The 16,483-nt window shown below is 44.4% G+C and overlaps 1 protein-coding gene across 10 annotated transcripts; it reads right to left on the reverse strand.

Moving 5' to 3' along the window:
* Positions 1 to 3,056: 3,056 nt before the first annotated feature.
* Positions 3,057 to 13,288, reverse strand: ZNF2 (zinc finger protein 2). 10 transcript variants are annotated; one of them, XM_086328255.1, is made up of 7 exons: positions 13,240 to 13,288; positions 10,248 to 10,428; positions 9,252 to 9,309; positions 8,392 to 8,460; positions 6,842 to 6,968; positions 5,421 to 5,534; positions 3,057 to 4,925 (listed from the first exon to the last, which is right to left on the reverse strand). In XM_086328255.1, the coding sequence occupies exons 3-7, from the start codon at positions 9,288 to 9,290 to the stop codon at positions 3,919 to 3,921; spliced, it is 1,356 nt and encodes a 451-aa protein (XP_086184381.1). In that variant the 5' UTR covers positions 9,291 to 9,309; positions 10,248 to 10,428; positions 13,240 to 13,288; the 3' UTR covers positions 3,057 to 3,918. The 10 variants fall into 10 exon arrangements, with proteins under 10 accessions (XP_086184381.1, XP_086184382.1, XP_086184384.1 ...); XM_086328256.1 differs by lacking the exon at positions 10,248 to 10,428; XM_086328258.1 differs by lacking the exon at positions 9,252 to 9,309.
* Between the last annotated feature and the right edge of the window lie 3,195 nt (positions 13,289 to 16,483).

Raw genomic sequence — 16,483 nt, forward strand, 5'->3', positions numbered from 1 at the left:
TGCTGAACTACAATTCCCAGAATCCTCCGCAAGGCGCGACGGGCATCACCGGATGCTGCTTTCCTGAGGACCCCGCGGGCGGCTGGCCAGGCTACATTCTGCGCTGGGGGCTGTGCATCCGTGGAGCCTCGCGGCTGTGCTGGGTCTCTAGAGGTGCTCAGTCCCTCGGAGAGCTCCTTCCCGGACGCCACAGGGGCCGCCGCTTCCTCAGTGTCTACTCTGGGCTCTGACCCCAGAGGACGTGTTCTGCCGAACCAAAAGCCGCCTCGAGAGGGACATTCACTCTCCGCAACTGTAACTGGCAGAGGGCGCCACCCACCCACCAGGATTTCTCTCTGGCCACTGTGCTCCCTCGGAGGGTAGGCGCCCGCGTCCCAACGGCTGTTCACTCCGTCGCTTCCCCTCTACAGCGCCTCCACACCATTGCGGCTCGGGGTGGGGGTGGGGTGGAGACAGAGATTACCTCAAGTAACCAGGCAGCACCTTGGTATAAGGAAAAGTAGAATCTCAAAAATTAGATCTTGGTCTCACAAAACAGCAGAGTGGAGTTGGAATCCCTTGGTATAAAAACCCATTGGTCCCCAGTGAGTCCCCATTGTCTTAAGGGTGGATTGACCTTGAGTTCTCCTAAATTTATTAGATTTCCTAAATTTAAATTTGAGGGTCACTGTTGCCTTCTAGTCTGTCGTTGTGTTTAGCACATCCTTCCAGTAAAGCATTCCTGTCTTCGTTAAGAAGCTCCAGTGCCATCAAAGGCCAGTAACTTTGACGTGAAAGTTGATATTAAGAGAGGTAAACAGGGAACCAGTGAATCACCATGGAAGAGGGAAAAACTGAAAAGGATCACCTCAGCTCAACATGGGCCACTTCAACTACTTTCTGCTTTTTTACCATAGAAGTCCCGTCTCAGTAGCAGAGACCACTTAGGAATTTAACATCCACAGCCGTTTTTCTCTTCGACTTCTTGAGGAATCAGAATTCTGGCTTTATCACCATGTTACCTAGTGACTGACACGCGGTAACCTTGCTCCCCAACTCCTCCTCACCTCTGGTTATTGTGGGGGTTAATGTATTCTTAGTAGCACAGGCCTGGGGATGAGTGAGGGAGTGAGTGCTGCAGAGCTCCGAAGCTGGCCAACCTGGCATCCCAGATAAATTTCTGGGATTAGTAGTCCCACTAGTTATCTGCCCCAGGCTTTGCTGCACAGGTTTGCTGTACCATACTCACTTCATCTCAGAGTTCATCCTTTTCTTTGACGAGTTGATTCCTGGAGTGCTTCTGGTAATCTGCATGGTAAGTTTTCAGTTCTCTCTTAAAAGTTAGGGTTTATTTAAGCACCAGATAAATTATTTCATTTCTTCAAAACCACTTTTAAAATCTTAGGCTAAAACCCTACAAACGCTACCAAGTCTTTTGCCTTATTATATGCTAAGAATGCCAATTTCTGATTCCAACATTTGATCTTATTAGTGGCCATCCAGTGAAGCTAAAACCTCAAAATGGGAAGCCTCCACTACTCCATGTCCTACTGGGAGGTATCAGTTAAGAGTTAAATGGCCCTTTCCTCAGAATTGTTGGCAGGAGATGGAAAGGTACTTCACCTTTTAAAAATGCTCTGCACATCTCTAAGTTTTAAAAGGTAACAAAAGGAGAACTGCTGAATTTATGTTCCCACTCTGTTTCAATTATCACTTTACCCAAATGTCGATTAGAATTCTGAATTCATTCTTGTCTAATCTTGCTGACAATGGCAGAGCATCTTAGGGAAATACTGGACCTTCAGCTTACTTTTAACAAGCCAATAAAGATTCAGAACTCTCAGAGACAGTCATCAGCCAAAAGTTTGGCAGTAGTTCCTTTTATTTTCTACTTGACATTATTAAATAATAGCACATATTATCCACTCCAACAGATTCTGCACTCTGGTTTTAACTCAAATTGCTTTGAAAGTCCGCATGTGAAAAGTCTTCCCTGCTGCTCAACTGCTTTAAGACAGGTAGACCAGTAGGGTTGAGTAGATTAGGAAAGGGTCTGTTTGGCAATCCAGTTTCTTGAACTAGATTTCAACTCCCAGGGAGAAATGGATCTTGGTCCATTAGGGTTCATGCAGGGTAGCTACATTCCAGACAGTCTTTCAGAATCAGGTCTTCTGGGCTTCATCTTAAGTAAACAGAAAGGGAATTCAGATGCCTGGAGTCAAAGTTGCCTGGTGCCTCACCTTCAAGAAAATAAAAATATAGGGCAGGGCCCAGGAAATAGAGCTTACCTGGTGGCTCAGTGGTAAAGACTCCCCCTGCAGTGTGAGAGACATGGGTTCTATATCTGGGTTGGGAAGATCCCCTGGAGAAGGAAATGGAAACCCAGTGCAGTATTCTTGCCTAGGAAATCCCATGGATAGAGAAGCCTGGTGGGCTACAGTACATGGGGTCAAAAAAGTCAGACATGACTTAGTGACTAAACAACAGGGAACAGAAGGATCTGGGGAGTCAGGGCTTCAAGTTGAGTAATGCAGGGTCATGTCAGGGCAGACTTTAAATATTCAGAGACACCTTCATTAAACAGGGAGCTATTTTAGGTCTTGAATAAGGCAATGGTGGGCAGGAAGGGGATCACTTGGAAAGGCTGACCTAACAGTGATATGGAAAAATGTAACTTGTGAGAGGAGCTGTTGATATTAACCAATGAGGTGCCTGTTGACTTTCTAGCCTTTTGATGCTGGGTTCTAATTTATGAGATATAAGTTATGGCCATTAAAATTATCCCAGAATACCCCCCATGATGACATTGGAGGCAACATATTCTAAATGATGAGGGTGAGGACTGACTCACATCCGATTTTATGTGAGAAACGAATCTTTGTTTATTTGGGGTTTGCCTGTTATTGGGCCATAGCTGGATATCCCCCTCCTCAATAAAGAGGAGGAAATAATTCAGATCAGGGAGCGACTACTACAGTAATAGAAGCCCAAGATGACAAAAGTACAGGTGAGACTGAAATTCAGAGAAAGGCTGTGACTCTAAGAGGTGTTTTAAATAGAACTTGGTAGTCAAAAAGTTATTAATTCAGATAAATATTTATTGAGCACCTATTATTTGCAAGGCACTGTGTGAGATACAAAGACATATAAGTCATGTCTCTGCTTACAATCTAGTTGAGGAGATAATACACATACATAAATTATAAAGCAAACCTTATAGCCTTATGGTAAAGAGATTTTGAAGGAAGACCTGTATTCAAGACCTGACTTTCCTTGTACTAGCCATTATGTTGGACAAGTTATTTAATCTCTGTAAACTTCAGTTTGCTCATCTGTAAATTGTGGGGAATAACAGTACCTACTTCAGAGGGTTGTTGAAAGGACCAAATAATTTCCTTCTTGCAAAACTCTCAGCTGAGTGCTTAATCCATAATAAGCGCTCAATAAGTGCTGGCTACTAGTAGTGGTATTAAGAGATCTAGATGCTGGGACACAACAGGACAAGGTCAGTGCACAAAGTCCTCCAAGAGAGAGGGACTAACGGCTATAAAAAAAGAACTTCTGGAAACAACAGTGCTGCCCTGACATAAAGGGTGCTTTTCCTGTCCAGCTGTGGCCTCCAGTTATATAAAGTGCAGTGATGCCTGGGGCTTCGGACAAGAGGTTTGTCTGAGGACTGCCTCCTAACCTTTGTCCCTAGTGTCTGACAAATGTCTTCAGAATGCTGACTCTTTAAAGTCACATCCTAATTTCTGGCATCCCACATCAGCTCTGTAACACAGTGGGTGGACAGTGTTTCTTCAAACACTGTGGGTGCAGAGAGGCAGAAAAAGGAGAGGGGTAGCCAGCATAGGTGTGATGACCAGGTGATGGATTTAAGAGGGGGAAGACCTATCTTGAGTTTTTGTGGAGATCCTTGGACTAAAGCTTTCACCCAACTCAGTCTATTCCCTGTTTGGCGTAACGCCGTTGATGCTGAATAACTGATGATTTAGAACTGAAGACTTTGCCACACACACTGCATTCAAACGGCTTCTCTCCTGTGTGAACTCTCTGGTGTCGTGTGAGCCGGCACCTCTGGCTGAAGGCTTTCCCACATTCGCTGCATTCGTATGGCTTGTCTCCAGTGTGAATCTTCTGGTGCTGAGTCAGGGAGGAGCGGTCAAAGAAAGCCTTCCCACACTCGCTGCACTGGTAACGAGGTTCTCCAGCATGCGCTTTCTGATGTCTGTTCAGTGACGAGACCCCATAGAAGGCTTTCCCACACTCATTACATTCATATGGCTTCCGGCCTGTGTGGATTAGCTGGTGTCGCGTAAGAATACTTTTCTGGCTAAAGGCTTTCCCGCACTGGTTACATTCATAAGGACTTTCTCCAGTATGGATTCTCTGGTGGCGGGTAAGGGACGAGCGGTCAAAGAAGGCTTTTCCACACTCGCTGCATTTGAAGGGTTTCTCTCCAGTATGAATTCGCTGATGTACAGTCAGAGACGAACGGTCGAAGAAAGCTTTCCCACAGGCGTTGCACTCATAGGGGCTCTCTCCTGTGTGTGACATCAGGTGTCTGCTGAGACTGCTCCTGTGGCTGAAGGCTTTCCCACATTCGGGACAGTCATAGGGCTTCTCACCAGTGTGAGTTCTCTGATGACGGATGAGGGAGGAGTGGTCAAAAAAGGTCTTCCCACAGTTACTGCATTCCTGGTCTCTCTCTTTAGTGAGAAATTTCTTGGGAGGCGTTGCCCTGTGCCGCAAGCTTTCCTCCAGAGAAGGGGTTTTCTTGCAGGCCTCAACTGTAGGGCTTTCCTTCTCTGTTCCCAACCTGCCATCCAGTACATAAACTTCAACTTTAGGAGATGGAGGACCTTTTCTTCCAAGATTTTCCTTCAATGATCCTTCTGATTTTTCTTCTTCTGAAGCACCTTGAATCTCAGGCTTAGTCTCCCAATCTGGAATGGATAGAAAATACAGATGCCTGTTTCTTTCCTGGGTTAGGAAATGTTAGCACAGAAAGGAGGGATACTGTGATAAATCTGAAAAGTAATGACAGTCACTTTGCTTCCTCCCACAAATAGTATTGCACTCTAGGGAGAAACCAAGACCTGGGACTGAAACAGGGAATAGAACTGGTAGTGAAAAATCTCAAAAAAGAGGAGAATTTCCATTGGGAAATAGCCAGATTAATTAGGAGTGTCAGCTAAGTGGAGGGGTTTGAATGGACAACATGACAGGTCTATAAAGGAAACATTTGGTGAATGAAGGTGAACAATACTTTAAGGTGTAGAGGGGGAAAAAAGAAAACGTGTGGGTGACAGAGAATAAACAATATAGGAGAAGACTTGAATTTGAAGAAAAATATGATACTCAGTACTCCCTCCCACATGCACCCAAATACCAACCACAAGGCAAAACAGAACTCTCCTGCCCAGTTCATACTCAGTTACCTAGAGAGACATTCTCTGCACCTTCTTTCCCCTCAAATCCATGAAACTCCACTAGCCAAGGCTCGTCCCCTCTCTTCAACTGAAAAATCACATCAGGTCCGGGTACTGGAAGTCCTGCTCGTGGAGAAAGAAACAAGCCAGGTGGTCATATGAAAATACACAACAATTCCAAAGTGAATTCCAGCCTCTTAAGTATTTCAGAGAGAAAATGCAAAAGGCAGGACGTGCACACCAGGTATGCAGAAGTGCAGGAACCTCTGAATGGAGGTCAGGACTAAGGTTCTAAAAGGGAACAAGTGGCATCTAGTCAGAGTGGATAGACTCTATTTGAATTAATGTGTTTATTCTTCACCCATGAAGTCGATGGGGTGCTCCTAGCTCTAGCACTGGTAGGATGGCAGGAAGAGTCCTTACCTCAGGGAAGCTGAGAATGAAAAAAGACTACCTTGAATAAGAATGTGTAATGTAGGTGCCCATTTTTGCTTATTGTTTATGCTTTAGTACAATTATTTTTGGACACAACTGTACAACTAACATACACATGTTAAGTATGATTTTACTTAAACAAGTGGGTTGTGTTCATTGTAGGAAAACTAGAGACACAGACAATAAGAAAAATCACCTTTCGTATTTTGTATTCATTTCTTTCTTTCTATTCACTTTAATACAGAAAAATACCTATAGATACACTTTGTTAAAAACTGGATAATGACAATTATATCTCAATTTTTTTTGGGAAAAAAAAAACTATTGGAGAGCATTATTTGGAAAATAAGGCTACCCCATCTAAAATCATTTCTATTTGATTTATTTTGATATCTACAAGTTGATAATTTCTAAATCCATCATGACTTATTGTATGTAATATATGCCAGACCCTTTTATAAGTAAAAGATCATTTTAGGCAGAAGGCTCCCAATTAAAAACAAACGAACAAAAAAGTAAAACTGGAGGCCTTCCCTGGTGGCTCAGATGGTTTAAAAAAATTGGATAATGAAATAATGCTGAATTGTAAATTTGATTTTCACATAATAATAAATTTAAACTGTTATTTTAATTAGCACAGCTCTGCCTCACCATTAAAATTTTTTTTAAATTTATTTGTGGCTGTGCTGGGTCTGCATTGCTGTGCGGGCTTTTCTCTAGTTGTGGCGAGCCCTCTGTGGTGCAGGGCTAGGCTGCTCAGTGAGGGGGCCTGTGGTTGTCCAGTCTGCTTACAGCTCAAGGACCCCTCCCAGGCTGGGGTTCAGGATTAAGAAAGCCGCTGTTATTGTAACCGCTAAGTCACATCCCTTTGCTCTTTCATCTTGTCTCTCAGGGGTTCCAACTCAGGTGGGAGAAGAAGAGGTGTCAATATATTAGCCTCTTAACTCCACATCAACTCAATACAGGGTCTACTCCTGGTGGAAAGTTCTCCTTACCCAATGAGACGATGCTCTTGTAGTTCTCCAGCATCACCTCCTTGTAGAGGTCCCTCTGAGTAGGGACCAGACGCCTCCACTCTTCATCTGTGAAAACTACGGCCACATCCTCGAATGTCACTGGGTCCTGGAAACACAATCATGTTCTCCCTTATTCATAATCCTTCTCTTACATGGACCAGACAAAACTGTCATATATGACAACAGTTTGGAGGATGCTGCGGGAATGGAAAGAAAATGGTTCTGACAACAGTTTTGAAGCATTTGGGGAAAGTGCAAAAAAGCCCTGAGGCATGACTTTTTGGTCATAACCCCACACTACCTTTCTAGCTGAGCCTTGGAGTATCAGGGGCTCTTTTATCAGACTTACAGAAAACTTGGAAGAATAGAACAAAGACCCTTCATCCAGCATCCCCAAATGTTAACATTTTCCACATTGGTTTTATCTTTGTCTCAGAATATACACATTTGCCTATCTTTTCTCCAAAGTAACTTGTAAACATGATGCCTTTTTACTCATTAATGTTTCAGTGTATATTTTGTAAAGACAAGGATATTCTCTTGTATAGTGACAGTATAATTGTAAAAATCAGGAGAGGAGTGACATTATTATCTAATCTATAAACTTAGTCCAATTGCACCAATTGTCTGTATGTGAGTGTGCGTACATGCATGCTCAGTCATGTCCAACTCTTTGTGACCCCATGGAATGTAGCCTGCCATGTTCTTCTGTCCATGGAATTTTCCAGGGAAGAATACTGGAGTGAGTGGCCATTTCCTCCTCCAGGGAATCTTCCTGACCCAAGGATCGAACCCAAATCTCCAGCATCTAGCATTGGCAGGTGGATTCTTTACCACTGAGCAATCTGGGAAGCCCTTATGTATGTGATTGTGTGGACAAATCCTTAAAATAGTGGTGTTGATTAGATCATCTCTAGGCTTTCTCTCAATTCACTCCGATGTTCTTTGATTCTGTAAGTTCCATCTTTATCCCCAAGTCTAAAACCCAGATGAGTCTCCAGAGTGTCTGCAGAGGTTCTAAGCAGAGCTCAGAAGTAAAAACTCTCTGCCCTGGGGCATAAAGGGGGTAAGCTGTGTGTCCCTACCCTCACAAAAACTCTCTCTCCAGGACTCTTTCGACCTCACTGGGGTGCTTTATAGGATGTGTCACATTCTCTGCCTAACCCAACACTCCCTGGAATATGGGGGCCTACTTTCAGTCCATTTGTGGATGTACTAAAGGGAAATCAGAACTAGAAACTGCCTGCTTCTCCCCAGACCTTCTCATCAGACCCCTACCATCAGTTTTAAGGCAAAATCAGAGTGAAGGCAATGGAGGCTGTGTCCCTGGTGACAGGCTAGCAGGCACATATTCAAGCCAAGAAGACATCACTGAAAGATACCAACACAAGTCAAATGGGAAAGAGACACTCCTTATGGAGTCCTTTCTCCACCTGGTTGGGTTTGAGCAAAGAAGCCCCAAGATGGAAAGAAAAGTGGTTACATTCTGGAGCCTAACAGTATTTCAGAAACACAAGAGTCTACCTCACCTGGCATCTGGTTGGAGACACAGCAGCCATTCCCTCCAGGGTGCTCTCCTTGCAGAGAAGAGCCGAGTCCTAATGAGGTAGAGAGGTGGGATGAGAAACAGGCTGTGAGAAAGACCAGTCTCGTTTAGTAGTTTTGTGACCCATGAAGCAAGAAATCTCCACACACCAGTGAGTTATGTACCCACCCTCATCCTCAACACCCTACACAAAGGGAAAGCAAAGAAAAGCAAGGCCAAGAGCAAGCCCACCCCATCCCAGAATTGGACTGCAAGGCTATGCAGAAGACAGTGTGGTGCTTGTTTTTAACATGATCTTAGAGGTAAAGTTCTATTCCTGGTAGTTGAGACTATATTAAGGCTCATATTGTCTTTATAAATTCACATTAAATATTGTTCATCGTGGGGCTTCCCAGGTGATGCTAGTGGTAAAGAAGACCCTTGTCAGTGCAGGAGATATAAGAGATGTGGGTTTGACCCCTGGGTAGGGAAGATCCCCTGAAAGGGGAGGAAATGGCACCCAACTCTAGTATTCTTTCCTGGAGAATCCCATGGACAGAGGAGCCTGGCAGGCTATAGTCCATGAGGTTGCAAAGAGTCAGACATGACTGAGCATCTGAGATCAGATCAGATTGTTCATCATGATTACCAGACAAAAAGTATAAGAATTTTATGAATGGCTATATGGGCAAGTCCTGTCAAGGAAACACCCACAGCCTCTTCAAAAGAAAAATACCCCACTCACAGCAACACCTGGTGCTAATGGAGCAACCCTGGGGCAGCCACAGCTTGTTCCACATGACCCTGAGTCTCAATCCTGGGGCCATGCTGATTAGGCCACAGGTGGGCAGTGCAGAGGCTGACCCGTGGACTGATTTGTGGTCTGGTTTCAAAAGATGACATCCATCCTCAGGATAGTGAACTAAGAAATGCCAGGACCACAAGTTAGATGGGTGAATGAATAACAAGGATCAATGAATACACTGCCTTGACTGCAGGACAGTACTCGGCAAGCCTCAGACACACCTTTCCCTCTTCCTTCTCAGGACTACACAATCCCCACGCCCCACTCATGAATCCCTCAAATGCTTGACTTGACTATGTCTTAATTAGACTCTTTATGTGAGAAACTGAGATATACTCAGTTAACTCAAGTAAAGTTTAATGACAAAGATTCACATAAAGCCTAAGAGGCTTTCACAAAATAAAAGGAACCTAGTTCCACCAGTGGGCAATGAGCTGAAAGTATATCATGAGGGACAGAAGTAGCCATGAGAGTCAGAGGAGCCAAAGGTACCAGGAGGCAGAATCCATGAGTATGTGGGGGGCATGGGGTAGAGAACAGGCTGTAATAGACTAACACAGGCAGGTATGTTGGTGGTGAAGCATTGAAAGCAAAGCCCCAAGAATCCCTGGCCCCTGAAACCCTACTTCACCCCAGCATCAGCCTGGACCACAGTTTGCATATAGACTAGCTGTATTTATTCTTAGATTTCCATAAGGCTCTGACCCCACCAGAAGGGCTTCCCTGGTGGCTCAGCTGGTAAAGAATCTGCCTGCAATGTGGGAGACCTGGGTTCGATCCCTGGATTGGGAAGATGCCCTGGAGAAGGGAAAGCCTACCCACTCCAGTATTCTGGCCTGGAGAATTTGTAATTTCTATCAGGGGCCTTAAAACACATACTTTTGACCCAGCAATTTCCTCTTTGGAGTTTTTCCTAAGGAAAAACATACGCAAAGCTTTTTATTAACTATCATTAACGCTAACCTTTACTGAGTGCCATGTGAGGCAACCTCTTAAGCACTCTATATGTCATCTCATTTAATCTACAGAAGATCAAAAAAATTTTTTTTACTTACTTATTTTTGGCTGCGCTGGGTCTTGGTTGCAGTACACGAGCCTTCTCTAGCTGTGGCAAGTGGGGGCTACTCTTATTGTGGAGTATGGGCTCTAGAGCTTGGGCTCAGTAGTTGTGCACAGGCTTAGCTGCCCCATGGCATGTGAAATCTTCCTGAAGCAGGAGTTGAGAACTGGTGTCCCCTGCATTGCAAGGTGGATTCTTAACTAGGGGACCACCAGGGAAGTCCCAGAAGAGCAAACATTTGAAACATCTTAAGTTTCTAAAATACAGGATTTGCTGCCATTGTGTATATGGTCCAGTCCACCCACACAATGGAATACCACTGATATTATCATATTAATATGGCAATGTTATCATATTACAATTTTATTTTATGATATATTAGTAATAACTAGCATGTACTGAACTTTTGCTACTTACCAGGCACTATGCTAAGTACTCTTTACAAGAACACTTGAATTCTATGTTCGTACATTAGTAAGGTAGGTACTGTTCTACAGACTAGAAAATTTAGGCTTTGTAAGAGGGTGAGGCAGAATTTGAACCCAGGAACAGCTAGCACTTTTAAATCTCTATGCTATAATGATTTATTTTCATAAAAAGATAGCCATGTAAATAACAGACTGATAAACTAGAAAATCCCCAAACACATCCAAGTAGGCAGGAAACCTTGATATATGACTGCAGTGGCAACACAAATCTGAATTGGGGAAAAGATCACTACGGTAAACTACAAACAACTTGCATGTTCATTGATAGGATAAATTGCAATTTTATATGTGTGTGTTTCGAGTATTACACATTGATTAAGATACATGGCAAACAGAAGATGAAAAAAGTAGAAGTAATAACAGATTTTCTTTTCTTGGGCTCCAAAATCACTCTGGGTGGTGACTGCAGCCATGAAATTAAAATATGCTTGCTCCTTGCAAGAAAAGTGATGACAAACTGAGACAGCATATTTAAAAAGCAAAATATCACTTTGCCGACAAAGGTCTGTATAGTCAAAGCTATGCTTTTTCCAGTAGTCATGTATGGGTGTGACAGTTGGACCATAAAGAAGGCTGAGCACTGAAGAATTGATGCTTTCAAATTGTGATGCTGGAGAAGACTCTTGAGAGTCCTTTGGACTGCAAGGAGATCAAATCCGTCAATCCTAAAGGAAATCACTCCTGAATATTCATTGGAAGGACTGATGCTGAACCTCCAATACCTTAGCCACCTGGTTCGAAGAACTGTCTCACTGGAAAAAAACCCTGATGCTGAGAAAGATAGAGGGCAGGAGGAGAAGGGAGGTGACTGAGGGTGAGATGGTTGGATGACATCACTGACTCAGTGGACATGAGTTTGAGCGAACTTCGGGAGACAGTGAAGAACAGGAAAGCCTGGTGTGCTGCAGTCCATGGCGTCACAGAGTATCGGACACATCCCACACACACCTGAAACTATGCTTGAAAACTGCCAAGCCATTTATGAGCTCTGATTCCAACAGTCCTCTTCTCTTTATTTCTCTGAAACTTTTTGACTGTTTCGGCAAGTTTCTCACGCTGCCCAGCGCTCAGACTGTGTACAGTGTTCTTGCTGTCTCGCAGAAAGTCCATCCACACCTGGTGCTCCATTTTCCACGTCTACAGAAATGCTTCATGAATCTAGTCCCAATCCCTCTTCCAAACTCATCCTGCATTTCCAAATGACTAAGTATTTTGAGTTAGGCATTCTGTCAGCATCTTAAAACCCTCTGTCCCTATGCAGTTCCCCACATCAATTCCTTTCCCTGCCCTTACAGTTCTCCTTATTGTTTAGTCAATAAGTTGTGTCTGATTCTTTGTGACCCCATGGATTATAGTCTGCCAGACTCCTCTGTCCATGGGATTCTGCAGGCAAGAATACTGGAGTGGGCTGCCATTTCTTCCTCCAGGGGATCTTCCCAACCCAGGGATTGAACCTGTCTTCTGTGTTGGCAGGCAGATTCTTTACTGCTGAGCCACAAGGAAGCCTTTACACTTACAGCAGATGTTTTATTATTTTCCCAGGTGCCTCAAATTCAAACTCTCTCCTGGCTCTCTTACCTCCCAAATCTAGTTCCTTACCAGGTCCTTCGGACTCTTCTTTTGCAATTTTATTTGTATCTTTCCCTACCACTGACACCATCACAATTCAGGCTCATGACAGCTTGATTCAGGACTATGATCACTACCAGCATTCCTGACTGGCTCCCTACACAGAGTCCCTTCCCCTCTCTAATTATGAATGTGACCTCTAGAATAAAAGCACCAAAATTAGCTTTATTCCTGTCAATCCCCAATCAGCCCCATACAATCCATCCTGCTGACCGTGTCTTGTCCTGACCCTCTATGCCCTGACCAGTGTGCTTTTCCCCATCCTTGTCTCCCACTATTCCTCGACCCTTCACTCTTATAAAAAGCATTTACTTCTCAAATCTGCCTATCACTTCGCTACTTCTTTCGTATGTTTTTTTTTTTTTCCCACATCACATCCTACCTCCCCCACGAAGGCCCCGTATCACTCGTACGGAGGTCTAGGGAGGGGAGCTAAACGAGAAAATCTGAGGCGCTTTTTGGAAAAGAGAGGTACTGGAGTGGGCGGAACCCTACATTTAGTGTCAATTACACCCACGTTTATTAAGCAATTGTTATGAGAAGAAGGTACCGGAGGGGCGAAGGAAGCCTCCAAACTTCCAACCGCAGAGCCGGGATCTGACATATAGTGGGGGCACGCCGAAAGGCCACTGCTAACAGTGCCCACACGAAACACGCACACACTGGGATACGGGTACAACTTTCCTAGTCCGCACTTGTCCGAGCAGGGACGTCGCCGCACGCACAACAAACACACACACATTCTGCAGGCTGGCTCCGCCCGCTTCACCTCTTCTACTCCTACTGCACCTTTCCCAAGCTCTCAGTATCCCGTTCTCTCTGCCGCTGCACTCTCTCGGCGGCTCAATAGCACACACCCGCAGCTCTCACCTCCAGCACAGATTGCTCAGGACCCAGGAAGACGGCGCCTCTTCGGGTCGGGAGACCAGTGCGCCTGCGCAGAGAGTTCTGACGCCCGCGCTCCCAACCATAGCTTGGCCTTGGGCGACTCCATTTCCCAGAAGTCTCAGCGGTGGGAGCGCTTTAATATGACGTATAAAGATCTGCGCGAGCGTACTCTTCTGAATCGAGTTGGCGGCGCTGGACCCAATCCTACGTGCTAGTGCGGCAGCTTGATCATGAAAAAGCAACCGGTCTTGGATGCTTGTGAGGCTTGTGTTCCCCCTGGAAGTACTGCTTATGTGTGATGTCACGTCCCTCTGGTCCTCGGATGGGAGGGCCGTCCTAAGGAAATATGTCTCTCTCAGCCTTGGGACTCGTCCCTACTGAGAAGGATTTCTAGTCTTCTGACCCTCCGAAGGGCCTTGTTTCTACTTCAGGTTGTTTGTTAACTGTCGGTTATAAAGTTTGGGCAGGAGAGACGCAGAGTTTGGGTCTGAGGATGGGGCTGCGCAGTGCACATTTTTCTACTTAAGAGAGAAGAACCCAGGGTATACGTGTATTTAATTGGGCAGCAGTGCGGACTCCCTACATTTTGAGCATACAGGAGCCAGCCTTCCATGGTACTACTGGAAGGACCCTCGTTGGAGACATCGTAGGGATTCTTAACCGTAGCTGCATGCCAGAATCACCTGAAGAGCTTTAACATATTGATGCCTGGGCCTCCCCCTGAAGAGTGAGAGTTTGAAAAGATCTGCAAGTGATCCTCAGTTAAGTTCAGTTGCCCAGTCAAGTCCGACTCTTTGCGACCCCATGGACTGCAGCACACCAGGCTTCCCTGTCCATCATCAGCTCCCAGAGTTTACTCAGACTCATGTCCATCCAGTCGGTGATGCCATCCAACCATCTCATCCTCTCTCGTCCCCTTCTCCTCCTGCTTTCAATCTTTCCCAGCATCAGGGTCTTTTCCAATAAGTCAGTTCTTTGCATGAGATGGCCAAAGTATTGGAGTTTCAGTTTCAGCATCAGTTCAGTTCAGTTCAGTCGCTCAGTCGTGTCTGACTCTTTGCGACCCCATGAAGTCCTTCCTGAATGAATATTCAGGACTGATTTCCTTTAAGATTGCCTGGTTGGATTTCCTTGCTGTCCAAGGTACTCTCAAGAGTCTTTTCCAACACAGCAATTCAAAAGGATCAATTCTTCAGCGCTCAGTTTTCTTTATAGTCCAACTGTCACATCCATACATGATTACTGGAAAAACCATAGCTTTAACTAGACAGACCTTTGTTGGTAAAGTAATGTCTCTGCTTTTTAATATGCTGCCTAGGTTGGTCATAACTTTTCTTCCAAGGAGTAAGCGTCTTTTAATTTCATGGCTGCAGTCACCATCTGCAGTGATTTTGGAGCCCCCCAAAATAAAATCTGTCACTGTTTCCCTATCTATGTGCCATAAAGTGATGGGACCAGATGCCATGATCTTAGTTTTCTGAATGTTAATTTTTAAGCCAACTTTTTTGCTCTCCTCTTTCACTTTCATCAAGAGGCTCTTTAGTTCTTCGCTTTCTGCCATAAGGGTGGTATCATCTGGATATCTGAGGTATCATCTGGATATCTGGGTATCTGCAATCTTGATTCCAGCTTGTGCTTCATCCAGCTCAGCATTTCTCATGACGTACTCTGCATGTAAGTTAAATAAGCAGGGTGACAATATACAGCCTTGATGTACTCCTTTTCGTATTTGGAATCAGTCTGTTGTTCCATGTCCAGTTCTAACTGTTGCTTCTTGACCTGCATACAGATTTCTCTGAATGCAAGTGATCCTAATGTGCAGCTAAAGCTAAGACTCACTGATCTATAGCTCCAGGGAAGACTTGAAATTATACCAGAAAAATGTGATAAAGTCTACAGTCAGGAACAAGTCTACACTTAAACTAAAAAAACCCTAAATTGCCTACAATAGTCAAGGCATTGTTACAAATAAAACACAGTTACTGCCCCCAAGGAACTCATGGTCCAATGGACAAATCAGAATGTGAAATTATTACAACACAGAGCAGTGTGTGCTACAATTATGTCATGTCCAAGACACTATGGGAGTAGAATGGAAGAAGCAATAAATTATGGCTGGGAAAGTTGGAAAAAGGCTTCCTCTAACTGGTACACTTGATGATTAATTACCTTCTTAACATTAGTTCAGTTCAGTTCAGGTGCTCATTCATGTCTGATTCTTTGCGATCCCATGAATCGCAGCAAGCCAGGCCTCCCTGTCCATCACCAACTCCCAGAGTCCACCCAAACCCATGTCCATTAAGTCGGTGATGCCATCCAACCTCATCCAATCTCATCCTCTCTCGTTCCCTTCTCCTCCTGCCCTCAATCCTTCCCAGCATCAGGGTCTTTTCAAATGAGTCAGCTCTTTGCATCAGGTGGCCAAAGTATTGGAGTTTCAGCTTCAACATCAGTCCTTCCAATGAACACCCAGGACTGATCTCCTTTAGGATGGACTGGTTGGATCTTCTTGCAGTCCAAGGGACTCTCAAGAGTCTTCTCCAACACCACAGTTCAAAAGCTCAATTCTTCGGTGCTCAGCTTTCTTTACAGTCCAACTCTCACATCCATACATGACCACTGGAAAAACCATAGCTTTGACTAGATAGACCTTTGTTGACAAAGTAATATCTCTGCTTTTGAATATGCTATCTAGGAACTTTCCTTCCAAGGAGTAAGCGTCTTTTAATTTCATGGCTGCAATCACCATCTCCAGTGATTTTGGAGCCCAGAAAAATAAAGTCAGCCACTGTTTCCACTGTTTCCCCATCTATTTGCCATGAAGTGATGCGACTGGATGCCACAATCTTAGTTTTCTGAATGTTGAGCTTTAAGCCAACTTTTTCACTCTCTACTTTCACTTTCATCAAGAGGCTCTTTAGTTCTTCTTCACTTTCTGCCATAACGGTGGTGTCATCTGCATATCTGAGGTTATTGATATTTCTCCTGGCAATCTTGATTCCAGCTTGTGCTTCATCCAGCTCAGCATTTCTCATGATGTACTCTGCATGTAAGTTAAATAAGCAGGGTGACAATATACAGCCTTGACGTGGATATACTCCTTTTCCGATTTGGAACCAGTCTGCTGTTCCATGTCCAGTTCTAACTGTTGCTTCCTGACCTGCATATAGGTTTCTCAAGAGGCGGGTCAGGTGGTCTGGTATTCCCATCTCTTTCAGAATTTTCC

Source organism: Bos grunniens, chromosome 11 (genome assembly GCF_055505025.1).
Source record: "Bos grunniens cultivar Pamir isolate PY7600 chromosome 11, Bosgru_T2T1.0, whole genome shotgun sequence".
Lineage (NCBI taxonomy): Eukaryota > Metazoa > Chordata > Mammalia > Artiodactyla > Bovidae > Bos > Bos grunniens.